The sequence below is a fragment of the Alligator mississippiensis genome, chromosome 1, assembly GCF_030867095.1.
Source record: "Alligator mississippiensis isolate rAllMis1 chromosome 1, rAllMis1, whole genome shotgun sequence".
Classification (NCBI taxonomy): Eukaryota; Metazoa; Chordata; order Crocodylia; family Alligatoridae; genus Alligator; species Alligator mississippiensis.
In genome coordinates, this window is record NC_081824.1 from 38,059,897 (window position 1) to 38,073,229 (window position 13,333).

At 43.7% G+C, this 13,333-nt stretch overlaps 1 protein-coding gene and 1 long non-coding RNA gene across 2 annotated transcripts in view; one reads left to right on the forward strand and one right to left on the reverse strand.

Moving 5' to 3' along the window:
* LOC109284386 (uncharacterized) overlaps positions 1 to 13,333 on the forward strand; it is a 243,873-nt gene that overhangs the window by 175,258 nt on the left and 55,282 nt on the right. The window lies entirely within an intron of this gene.
* The window catches only part of TPO (thyroid peroxidase), a 73,251-nt gene that overhangs the window by 30,483 nt on the left and 29,435 nt on the right, over positions 1 to 13,333 (reverse strand). Inside the window, exon 6 of the mRNA XM_059726945.1 lies at positions 8,815 to 9,330. Coding sequence (XP_059582928.1) covers positions 8,815 to 9,330 — 516 coding nt within the window. The remainder of the gene's footprint in view (positions 1 to 8,814; positions 9,331 to 13,333) is intronic.

A 13,333-nucleotide genomic window follows, 5' to 3' on the forward strand; every position in this document is an offset into this window, starting at 1 on the left:
TGGTGCCTCCCAAGTCTGGGGGGGCACCAGATCACTGATGGGGGGGGGGTCCCCAGCAGCCGCTTGCCGATGGGGGTGAGGGGTCCCCCAGTGGCTAATCACTGAGCCAGTGATGAAACCGGCTGACTTTTCCAAGGGGATGCCCGGATGATCTCAGGGGGTGCATGTGCATCTGTTTGCACCCCCTATGCATCACCAATGCTTTTATCTAATAACTAGTCATCTATTAAATAAAAGCACCAAAAAGCCCTACTAAAAGCACCCAATCTATACAGACACTATGGAGACAAGTTGAAGTAACATGCTGCTTCTTCCAGTAAAGCACAATTTTTTTTTAACATCTGAAAGCAGCCACAGAAATTAATTTTAAAGTTGGATTTTTTTCTAAATTTGTCATGAATAAACATCATATTTTTGTTTCAAATAGTACTCCTTAAACATTTATTTTTTTTCTATGTAAACCAAAGAACATCCTTACCTGAAAATACCTCAATAAAGTCTAAACAAAAAACTGCAACATTGCAAGGAAAACAAATCTAGGGCTATTTCAATGAATTGTACTAGGGCTGATCATTTGTTTGAGATAATTGCAAATCATAAATTAATTTTAGAGTGTTTGAAACAGCAGAAAAATTCCTGAAATGCAGAACAGAAAGTCTCAGATCCTATATGCTACTGAATATACCCAATTTCCAAAATTGCGGGTACTGAATGCTACCTCAAGTCCTCACAGAATAAATCTCCACAAATAACCCTTTGAGGAAATAGATTTTAATCAGTAATGTCACTACTTTACTTCATTGTCTAAATCAGAAGTATCAAACTCACTAAGGAGTGCAGGCCAGATCTGGACCACAGGATCCTGGGCCAAATCTGTGGTGGGGGGCATGTATCCACAAGGATACAGGGGCAGGCAGTGGCACAGAGCTCTGGCCAAATGCAGCTCCACACTGCTGCAAGCCCTCAGCTCCACACCACTGCTCAACTCAGGTGCATGCCCCTGCCTCTGTGCTGCATTAATATAACTCCATGAAGCCTCACACCCTTGGCTCCATAGCGCTGCCTGGACCTCTGGCTGATCAGCAGTATTGGGAACATGCAGCACTGTGGAGCTGAGGGTGTGCATTTTCAGTAGTGCACTGGACTACCAGTGGACTGGATACAATGGTTCCATGGGCTAGATCCAGCCTGCCAGCCATATGGGTAACACCCCTGGTCTAAACAGTGCCACTGCTGCAATACTGTAAAAAATGAAGAATAATAGGCATTAATTCCTATGGAAAGTGCCTTTGAATTTTCTGATAGCTGACATCATTGGCAAGCCAAATTCTCAGTGGCAATGATGTGTGGTCAATATTTATGCAAAGATTCTCTGTATAACTATAGCACAACCCCTGACAAAGTTTATTAAGCCTAGGTTCATGTGCCTACAGAGTAGCCTCAGAAGTATCTGGTACTGGCTCTGGCACAGAAATAAGATTAAATAGCAACCATAAATTTGGACCAATACATGTTATTACTGAAAACCCTTGCTTCTTGCTTATTTCCTGGACTGTCACAGCTACAACAACACTTCAGCCCTACTAGGTTAATTAGATTAGTGGAGTGATCCAGCATGAAAAGCTCTTTTCACTTAAAGGACAGAATTGCAATACAACATTGTTGAGTATTTCCAGCACATGTCTGCTCAGTGGACCTCCAGCCCTCCAACCACTACCCTTAACCATGTGGGCACAAATGACATGGCTCAGAGCAATTCCAACTGGGTTATTAATGACTACAGGGCTCTGGAAATGGGGCTCAAAGGGTTGAGGGTGCAGGTGGTTTTCTCCTCGATCCTTTTGGTTACGGGTCACGGACTGAAGACGAAGAGACAAACTGAAGTAGTGAACAGAAGACTGTGGTGCTGGTGCCATTGTGAAGGCTTAGGCTTCTATGACCACAGTCTGCACTTTGGAGAGAGAAGCAGAAGTTCGTTGGGAAGGGACAGCCTCCACCTCACTCCTTTGGGGAAGAAGCTCTTCTCAGCTAGAATGGCTGACATGCTTGTCCAGGCTTTAAACTCAGTTTGCTGGAGGATGGGCGTATAACCATGAGTGCAAGCCCAACAAGCATCAACCACAAAATCAGCAGGTCAGGCTGCACAAGGGAACTCACTCCTACCCCAGCCCAGGGATGGGACTTTTCTTTTAAATAGATAGGGACTTTTTAGACAGATAGGAGTACAGGGAAGTCTAGGGCCTCCAATGGCAGACTCTCTTGCCTGTACACAAATGCCTGGAGCCTGGGGAACAAACAGGAGGAACTGGCCCTTCTGCTAAACAGAAATGACTATGATCTCATAGGGATAACAGAGACCTGGTGGGACTCCATCTATGACTAGACCACAGGTATAGATGGCTATACCTTGTAGAGGAAAGATTGTGTTGAAAGAAAGGGCAGGGGCATAACTCTGTATGTGAAGGAGCAGTGCACTTCCCTACAAGTGGAGATGGGCACCCAAGGAGGGCGACTTGAGATCCTCTGGGTTAGAATATGAGGGAAATGTGGTGAAGGGGATATAATGGTAGGAGTCTACTACAGATCTCCAAATTAGGAGCAAGAGCTTGACCACAAATTTACTAGGGAACTGGCTGAGGCTGCATGCTCTCGGTGCATGGTTGTCATGAGTAACTTCATCTACCCTGACATCTCATGGGAAGAGCACTCAGCCAAATCTGATCAGTCACAAACCTTGACATGCATGGATGAGCTCTACCTGTCTCAAGAAGTTTCCAGGTCCACAAGACGTAAGGCACTGCTGGACCTGGTACTGGCCAAAGGGGATGATCTGGTCAGCAACCTAAGAATCAAAGGGAAGCTGGAAGACAATGACCACAAATTGATTACTTCCACTATCCATTGCAAAACTGGCAAGTCAGTCAGAAATACAGAAATCCTCAACTTTAGGAAAGACAACTTTCATAAGATCAGGAGGCTAGTTGTTGAGGCCCTGAGAGGCCATGATCTGACAGGGAGGGGAGTCTATGATGAGTTATTGTTCCTTAAGGAAGCAATCCTTGAAGCACAAGGGAAATCCATTCCATCCCATAGGAAAGGTAGTAAAAGGGCTCGGCAACCCCCTTGGCTCAATAGGGAAATCATAGACTTCCTATGTCTAAAAAGAGAAGTTTATAAAGGGTGGAAGACAGGAAATACTACTAAGGAGGAGTATTCAATACTGGTCCACATCTGTAGGGAGTGAACTAGGAAAGCCAAGGCTGTAACCAACTGGCTAGATGAATCAAGGACAATAAAAAGTCTTTCTTCAGATATATGGGAAGTCAAAAAAACCCAAGGGCAACATTGGACCCCTGCTAAACCAAATGGAGCAGCTGATAACTGACACCCAGGAAAAAGAAAATCTCCTTAATTCTTACTTTGCATCGGTCTTTCACCAGCCCAAAGGAACATTCCTGCCTGGCAAGATGCAGGATCATCAGGGTAAGGATGAACACATGCCCATCATTGGCATAGATGTTGCGAGGCAACACCTTGAGAGGCTGGACATCCACAAATCAGCTGGCCCGGATAGATTGCACCCACGTGTGCTAAAGGAACTGGCTGACATTATAGTGCAACCACTAGCAAAGACAGTTGAGAACTCATGGTGCTTGGGTGAAGTACCTGAAGATTGGAAGAGGGCCAATGTGGTGCCTATCTTCAAGAAAGGGAGGAAGGAAGATCCAGCAAACTACAGGCCAATTGGTTTGACCTCAATCCCTGGAAATATCTTGGAAAAAATCATCAGAGAAACCATTAATGACAGGCTAATGGAAGGCAACAGTCTGAGGGATAGCCAACATGGCTTTGATGCAGGTAGGTCTTGCCTGACCAATCTCATTTCCTTCTATGACCAGGTGACATATCACCTGGATAAAGGAAAAGAGGTTGATATGTATTTGGACTTCAAAAAAGCCTTTGAACGGGTGTCACATGATGTCCTCATGGAAAAACTGGGGAATTGTGGCCTTGACAACCTTATGGTCCAATAGCTGGGGAACTGGTTCTGAGGTTGGACCCAGAGAATGGTAGTTGATGGAATGGAATCAACATGGCCCATCGTAAGCGGCGGTGTCCCCCAGGGCTCTGTTCTCAGACCTGTACTCTTTAATGTATTTATAAATGATCCGGACTCTGATGTCAGAAGTGGACTGGCTAAGTTTACTGACAACACCAAATTATGGGGAAGTGTGGTCACAACTGAGGATAGGCTTGCGATCCAGGCTGATCTTGACAGGCTTACAAGGTGGGTGGATAAAAACCTGATAGCATTCAACACGGAGAAATGCAAGGTGCTCTACCTCAGGAGAAAAAAAGTTGAGCCACAAGTGCGATATCGCAGCCAGCAAAACAAACAAAACTCTGGCTTGCAACTACTGATGCATCTCAAGCAAGGCCCAGGAAGTCATGCTCCCACTGTACTTGGCCTTGGTGAGGTCACAGATGGAGTACTGTATCCAATTCTGGGCTCCACAATTCAGAAGGGATGTGGAGAAGCTTGAAAGAGTCCAGTGGAGAGCTGCATGCCTGACCAGAGGGCAAGAGAGCAGACCTTATGAAGACAGGCTGAGAGGCATGGGAATCTTCAGCCTGGAGAAGTGAAGGCTCAGGGATGACTTGGTGGCAGCCTATAAATACATAAGGGGTGTGCATCAGGAACCGGGAGAATGTCTGTTCACCAGGGCACCCCAAGAGAAGGCGAGGTCCAACGGTCACAAACTCCTGCAAGAGCGTTTTAGGCTGGGCATAAGGAAAAACTTCTTTACTGTCCAAGTCCCCAGGGCAGGGAATAGACTCCCCCCAGAGGTGGTGCAAGCATCTACTATGGACACTTTCAAGAAACATTTGGATGCCTATCTTGCTAGGATCATTTGACACCAGCTGACTTCCTGCCCCTGGGGCAGGGGGCTGGATCTGATGATCTTGCGAGGTCCCTTCCAGCCTTAATGTCTATGAAATCTATGGAATCGATGACATAACTCTATCCAGGCCACAATTATTCAGATTGCTTATGAAAATGTCATGTGGGACTGCATCAGAAACCTTATTAAAGCTCAAGTATATTATACTGTATTTCTTTCATCTGCCACACTCTTATCCTATCCAAAGAAAGATATTAAGTTGGTTTGTCATGGTTCATTCTTAACAAATCCATGTTGACTGCTAGTGATCACCTCTTCCTCTCTATGATTGTTTTATAATTTACTCCAGTTACTTCCCAGGTAGTGAAGGCAGGCTGACTGATCTATAATGTCTTGGGGTGTTCCACAGTGTCTTTTCTGCTTCATTTCTGGTGTTAATGATGGGCATGGGAGTGAGTAGGAAGTGTTAATTCCCTCAGTGGTGAGATTGTGCTGTTTGTTGCCACAGTGTACACATGCTACATGAGTTATATCGATAGCAAATACCTTCCAATACTTGCTTGTTATGAAAAACGTTTTAAAAACAATATTGGAAAAAAACAAAACAAAAAACAACCCAAAAAACAAAAACAATTCTAACGGGAAAAGTATATTTTTCAGTCTTGTTATTTAATTTTTTTTTTAATCCTGGTGAACCTTTCCATAAAATGTACCCCCTCAGGCAAAGAGGGGGTCTGTATAAATTTAACTTAAAGGGTGAAACTTTTAGACATATACAGCAACTGGAAACAGAATCCAACTTTAACTTTAGTTGTCACTAGTGCTCCAGTTATAACACCACTCTAATAGAGATAGTGCAATTACATACAATGAATGAAAGTGCCTGAGCCAGTTAATAATATGCCACAGGCAGATCTCATTAGTCTATGATGCTGCTAGAGATAATGAGTAGCTCAGAGTCATGTAGTGTAATGCCTTAATGCCTCGTGCAAACTATTTTCTTTAAGGGCATGATGTTTCTGATTCCTGCCTATTAACATCTGAGTGCACAGAAGCAGAGCTTTTGGTTTCTGACTTGTCCCTTTCTGCTAACTAGAATCAACCACCATTCTGAACCTGTCAATACAATTCTTTTTAAACAAACAGCATTTTACCACTGCAAAACTACTAAAGAAAAAAATTACTTTCATGACCTAAATATCATTTTAATATTCAAATGCACATCATAGTGCGAATTGGTTATGCAATGAGTTTCTACTTGACATATATATTTGAATAAAGTATTTTTTTCTATCCCTCTCAAAATTAGCCCACACACTCTATTCTGAAAACCAATTTCCAAATAATTCTGAATTGGTTGATAGAGGGAAGTAAAAGAACAGTGAAAATAAAACATGTAAATAGAGTAGAACATTATAGTTCTTGGAAAAGAAACCCTATTTAATAACGAAGGGAACAATTTGTTGTGTCCTACTGAGGTTGTGGTAGCAAAAATTGTCTCAATGGAATATATGTAATGAACAAAAAAAAAAGGGAAAAGGGAAGCAAAGCAAAGGCTGAATGTTGAATCCTCATAATGGTTGATGAAAAAACAAAATAGGTGAATAGCCAATGGAAATACAATTTTCTACTCAGTAGCTGCATCTACACAAGATACTGACATCACATGGCACATAAATCCATTCAGCAGTGTTACTGTATAGTAACTCTGGTTATTGTGCAGTCATTTAGTATTTGCATGTACAAGTATATGCAAATACTAAATGACTATGCAGTAACACCTGCGCAGTCAGAATCTCATGTAGATGCGGCCACTGGGCATGTCTACACAAGATGATTAACTGAGCATTAGACTAATCTAATGTCCAGTAAAGCATCAGCATCTACACATGCATTGGACTTACTGCACCATAAATTAGACTAATGCACCATTTGCTAGTACAAACAAATACAGGTACTAAATTAACAGTGCATTAGCTACTGTGCAGTAGCACATGTGTAGATGCTGACTGGGGGAAATTTTCTCCCAGTCAGCCTCAGCAGCAGAGAGCCACAAGGGGTGGGAGGGTTGGGGGGAAGCTGTCCATGGCTCTGGTGCAGAACTCAGGATTGCAGCCTGGTTCTGTAACACTGGCTTGGAGTGATGCCCCACGGCTGATTGGCAGCATCACCCTGAGCTTTCCTCTCACTTTGCTTGCTGAAGGGAAGGAGAAGCTCTCTGTTCCTGGTTCTGGTGCTGCTCAGCTCCCTGCTCGTTCCCAGTGGGGAGCTGAGCAGTGCCGAGATATGGGAGCCCTCTGTTCCCTCACCATCAGGTTGGGGACAGAGATCTTTCCCGTCCATTCAGTCCTGCTGCTGCCCCAGCACATGCACCAGTCGGCTCCTGGGCAGTGCCAGGACTCATGACAGAGAGCTCCTTCATCCCCTCAGCAAGCAAAGTGAGGGGAGAAATCAGGGCACTGCTCACCCACAGGGAATCTACTGAGGCCAGTGCCACTAAGCCAGGCTGCAATCCTGAGCTCTATGCAGCTGTAAGCTGTTCCCCACTCTGAGACATCTCCTCCCCACTCCCTGGAGCCCAGACCTGGCCCCGGTGCCCACTGCCAGCCCAGGGCTGGAACTGGGGGAGCCTGGAGCTCCCCCTGGCTGCTCCAGGAGGCAGAGCGGGGGCAGGAGGCAGAACCAGCCCAGGACTCAACTGCTCCCATTGGGAGCAAATTTGATCCCAACACAGGTGCATGTGTAGCTGTGTTCCTAGGCCTTATTTCCTGTGCCTTATTTCAATGTGCAGTAACCTTAAGGTGCATTAATTGCATGTATGGATGCACCCACAGTTTCAAATGAAAATTCTTATTGGACTTTCTTTGATTTTTTCAATACTGATTTCTCCTTCCTATGTTCTCGGGCCCTAAAACGAGTTTCTGGAGTTTATGCATTAAACTGTCAATGGATATGTCCACATGTTCAAATAATGCAAAGCAACAAACTCAAAAGCAGTTTGAGCTGGAGTAAACTACTCCTGGGTGCAGCAGCAATTGTGCTCCTGGGACAGCAGCAATTTGAGTCAGTATGGAGCAGGCCCAGGCTGACACGGGGTATGGGAGGTCAGCCCTGGGCTCTAGGTGGCAGTGCTGGGTGACAAAGGGGCTGGTTGGGGCACAAAGGTGCTGAAAATGTGAATCTGTGTAGCTAAGCAGCAGTCAAGAGTCTGGCACTTAGCGGGCTGGGAGGACCAGGTACAATTTATGCCCACAGTCAGTGTCTATACATGCATTTAATCACAGTAAATTATTCTGGCAGAAGATAGTAATGTCCCCAACAAAACTATCTTACTGAGGCATTAATTAGTTTACTGTGGCCTAATACCATTGCACGTATAGACGGTGATGCTTTACTCTGCAGCTAATTAGTCTACTTTGCAGTTAAACGCATGTGTCGACACAGCCAATGAGGCTGTCAGTACAAGCTCCCAGGTATTTGTTTATTTTTTTCAGGAGAAAGAGAACTGTAAAAGTGGGAAACATGCTTTTCTCCTTGCTTCTTTGCTTTTCCAAAACCACTATCCTGAAGAGAGCCTGAAAAAGTAGAGACACCTCAATAGAATAAATACCTATGAGGAAATTCTTACAGAAGAGGAAAAAGTTAGAAAGTGCATTAAAAATAAGAACAGAGAGACATGGAATCTGAACAGGATAAGGACAAGAAAACTGAATATCCAGGATTTCGATAAAAGAGTAAATCTAACACAAAAGTCCTACAGACTAGAATAGGAAAGATGATCCCAATTTTTTTTTTTTGCTTGTGAAAAGACATATTAGGTTAGTTACACTAGATTAACTAACATATTAGGTTAGTTACACTAGATCCACAGAAATAGCAATAGTAATTATTAACCAAGTAATAAGACAACCTGATGTAGGGCACCAACAATTTTTCGAGCTTCCTGGTAAACTGTTTCAGAGCTCCAGTGGTAATTTTGCCTCTTCAGTGCTTTAGCCAGCCGGTTATGTTCTCTCAGCCACAATGTATGCATAGCTGCTAATGAGATTACTTCACTAGATCTGCTGTCCCCAGCCATAAAACATTCAATCCTTTCAGCTTCATTTGAACTTGGGTCTTGTGCACAGGGTGATGGGACCTGGTCTACAAAAGGTAAATATTCCCGATCATTGTCGTAATATTGCGCATTTATTCTAAGGAGGCCTTCATCACTTGTAAAATTCCTCAGCTTTTTTTCCATAGCAGGTGTGCTTCCATAAACAGTGGAGGCATCAAGAAAGGAGGTCAAGCCATTAATCTGTTCTCTTGGATTTAATGTTGATAGATTTCCAAAGAGAATGCCATGATCACCAGTGCCACATGCAGGAGAAGAACGGTAAAAGGGCAAGCAATCCATTCCAGTGGACAGTGTATCATTGGGAAATACCTGTGTAAGAAAAATGGACATTCTTGTCAGTGAAAACAATGTTGCTCAAGTAGCAATACATGGAATATGCAGTCATTCTAAACTAGTAATTCAATCTAAATCCCGGTTTTCAATTGTTTGTCCCTTTTTTGCAGCCTACCACCTCCTGGACTGAAATTTTCCAGGCTAAGTCTTGGTTTGAAACTGAGAATGTTGGGTTTTCCTTAAGTTGTTAAAAGAAAATCAGCTCTTTTGAGGCAAGGAAAATGAAACAGTATTTTTTCTCATTATAAAAGCTATTTACTTCCATCCATTTTGAACAGCTCTACAAGTGAATTATTTTAGGGGGTTGAAAACTAAAACAGAAGTGCAAGTGAGTCCTGGAAGCTGTTTTAGTAAAATCCATTTTGATATGATCAAATTAGGAGCCATCAAATATGATGTGCTAAACAGGTTTGTGAAAATATGTGGGTCTGGAGCAAGACTGAGAAAAATATTTGCCTCAGTGAACAGAGCATATGGAGAGGCAGAGGAGACTGCCTTAGTAAGAACCTGATTCAAAGCTAATTGAAATCAATGTGAAGAAGCACAGATGTCAATATACATTTATTCCATTGAGCTTTTGGGTTACTAAAAATGCATATTAGTAAGCAGAATATGAACTGCGGGTGTTTCTCTACTTCCAACTTCTTAAGATGAATGCTGGAAACATTTATGTCCTATAGGGCTCTCTAAATCAGCGGGGAGGAAAACAGATGCTTTTTTTTATATTGCAGGTGGGCCAAGAGAGAAGCTTAGAGCCAACAATTCCTTTTAAGGCAACAAAATTAATAACTAACTTTAAAAAACAGTTTTATGTGTAAAACATATTTGCCTTGTTCAAAACACACTCTCTGTCACCAGTCCTGCAGTACGCTTCTGTACTGCACTTTTCTGAAAATCCCATTATTTCCAAATTCTACCAATACATCATTACATATCAGTGTAATGAGCCATGTTGAGCCACAACAATGACTCAAGCCCAGGAGTTTCAAAAAAGGAATTTTCCAGTGAAAATGGCTGTTAACACCATGATTTGGGTACAAAGAAAATGCAATTATAATCTTTGAGATTTCTTAACCATTGATCTTTCAAGAATTGTTAAATAGATATAAGTTCCCCATACTGGAGCTCCTGAAACATCTGCAGAATCATAGAAACATAGAGAAGTAGGACGGGAAGGGACCTCCAGAGATCATCTAGTCCAACCCCCTGCTTGAGGCAGGATCACCCCTATCCAAACCATCTATACAAAACATAATGTGAACTCTATGTAAGACTACCTCACAACACAGGCCTAACACCCTAACCTGCCACAAGTACAGCAGGGGAACACAGAAGCTAATGTCTGGCAGACCTGTTGTGCCTTTATACTGGACTGGCAGACCTGTATAATGAAGCTCTTTTCCTTTTCATGGGATAAGTAGTGTGCAGCCAGCAGCTGAATGTGCAAAGAGAGTTTCCGATGTTATTTTTCATGGGACATCAAACATGACCTAGGAAAAAATCCTGTTTTGTTATGATGAGTACACCATTGCATTTTTCTCTACACCTAATGAAAAGTATTCATATAAATACATTCCTTTGCACAGCATAGTTCAAGGGGAAAACCCCATATTGTAGCTTTCCTGGTTTAGTTGTACACAGGCTTAAAATTATATTATAAATGGAACTGACTTACAGAGACATTTCTTTCAAATTCAGCAGAATGAAAGACACTAATTGCTTCCATGCATTGCAATGTCTAAACTGCAATGTCTTTAGGGTATATACTTCCCTTTAGTGCAACTATTTTGGGGGAAATGGTCTCATGTTAACATTTTGTTGAAGATTTCTAAAATGAAGTAAGGGTTTGTGAAAGCAAGGATAGCATACTATTAGTGATATTGATAGCAAGGAAAAATTAAGCCCTGTATTTTTGTAGAGGAAATTTTAGCAGCAACAAAGTCCAGGGTTCAGGAGACCTGAGTTGTATGTCAGGTTCAACATCTGCAATACTGGACGTGACTCACCTCTCTTTGCCTTCGTTTCCCCTTCCATTGTTTTTACGTCTTATCTATTTAGATTGTGAACTTTTCTCTTGCTATATAACTGCACAGTGTATGATATCAGCTGGGATTTCTAAAAGCTGGTGACCTCATGTTAAGAGTTCACTTGATTTTAAAACAATTAAAATTAATTACTACAATTAATAATAAAGAAGGACAGCAACAGTATGGTGTGCGGGCCTGGTCGGGCTCCGGGCCCTTTTCGTCACTCTGCATGCGAGCTGTGGCCGGCAGCCCGGGCAGGCTGGGTCGGAGAGGGCAGACGCCGAGCTAGAATTAGGCACAGACACTTAACGGTTGGTTTTAAGATTGTTTACTTACACCGAGATGGTCGCGGTGCAGGCTGAGAACTTGCTTGAGTTGCGGTTACAACAGAAAACACGAACATGTGGAGTTTGCAAGGCTCCACGCAGACAGAACTCGAACAATCATGTGGAGTTTGCTAGGCTCCACGCAGACAGAACTCCGGATGTCCAGGACAAACACGCATAAAACTCGTCGATACGTCTTATAGTAGGTTCTGTTCGAAGACGGGAAGAGGTGGGCAGTGGATCAGGCCGCCAAACCCGTCTGAGTGACACACAGGGTTTCTATTACCCTGCCGCGCACACCCAGAGTCCCCACGAGATGGATGTGGAGTCTTCGGCTTGGGTGGAAACTGCTCAAGCCTCTTATACAGCTAGCAGGCCAATCGCTAGCCGCCACGTGGGAATAATTTAGCACTAGCCAATTGCGGGGCACGAATTTGCATGCGAAGAGAGGGAACTCCTTTGCACCATGCATTTCTGTGTTGCAAAGAAAATGCACCCTGCAAAGACTGCTGCAAAGTGGCGGGAACACTCCTTTGTACGCGGGTTCTCTGTGCAGCAGAACTCCTCCGTGCAATGAAGCTGTAAACCCACGGGGATAATTCTTAGTGCCGAAGCACACACAAAAAATCAGACCTTTGGGTCATGACATATGGCATAGAAGCTCTTTCAATCAGGTGTGGATCCTGAGAGTGGTGTGGTGTAGCCAAACCCCCTTTCCGCAGTGTAGCTCACTAGCTCTGTTTCCCCACAGTTTTGGTCCCCTGTGCAGTTGGGACTACTTTATAGGAGCAGCAACTTTTTAAGCCCATGAAGCAGGTAAGAATCACCCTACTTGGCACCCTGTCTGTGCTTCCCTCCCATTCTCCCTCCCTCCTCTACTTATGCCTCCAGGTGCATGAAGGTCAGACTTGCTCACTGCTACTCCTGTCTCCAGCTGACCCAGGGGTGGAAGAAAGCTCCAGAGCCACTCCAGCTGGGGCTGTAAGGAGTGGCTGTGCAGGGAACACCGCTCAGCAGAGTATAGCAGCAGTGGCAGTGACAGCATGGGTAACCCACCCACCCCACCCACCCACCAAATCACTGTCCCTGTCCTTGGCCAAGCCCAGCACCCAGAGCAGCTGCTCTCCACAGCTTCCCTGGGTCAGGGCAGGAGTGCATGGGGCAATGACAGTGGTGGGCAAGTCTCTCCTTCCTGCACTCAGAGGCATAAGTAGAAGAGTTTGTGCTGGAATTTATTGTGCACCTAGCGACATCTTCTTCCTAATCTTGTATAAGAAATATAATATTATTTCCACGGCACTCATCTTTATTACTTTAGATGACACAGAACTCTGAATATGCTACCCAACTATGCAGGAGAACATAAAAAATGAGAAACCATCTTCTTCACCTAATCTACTCCAAAAGAGACAAACTTAAACAAGGCATACTAATTTATGCTACTAAACGTAATATTAACCTGGAAACATACTTGGGTAGCAGGCCCCCTCCCCCTCCCCTGATGATAGCCAACCGATAGACGAGGAAAAAGTGGAATGATGTATCTCAACAAGAGCCACTTCACAGGCAGCATACTAGCAACACAGGAGAGAATCCAAACAGCAGCACCTAGAATAATATCTTCAA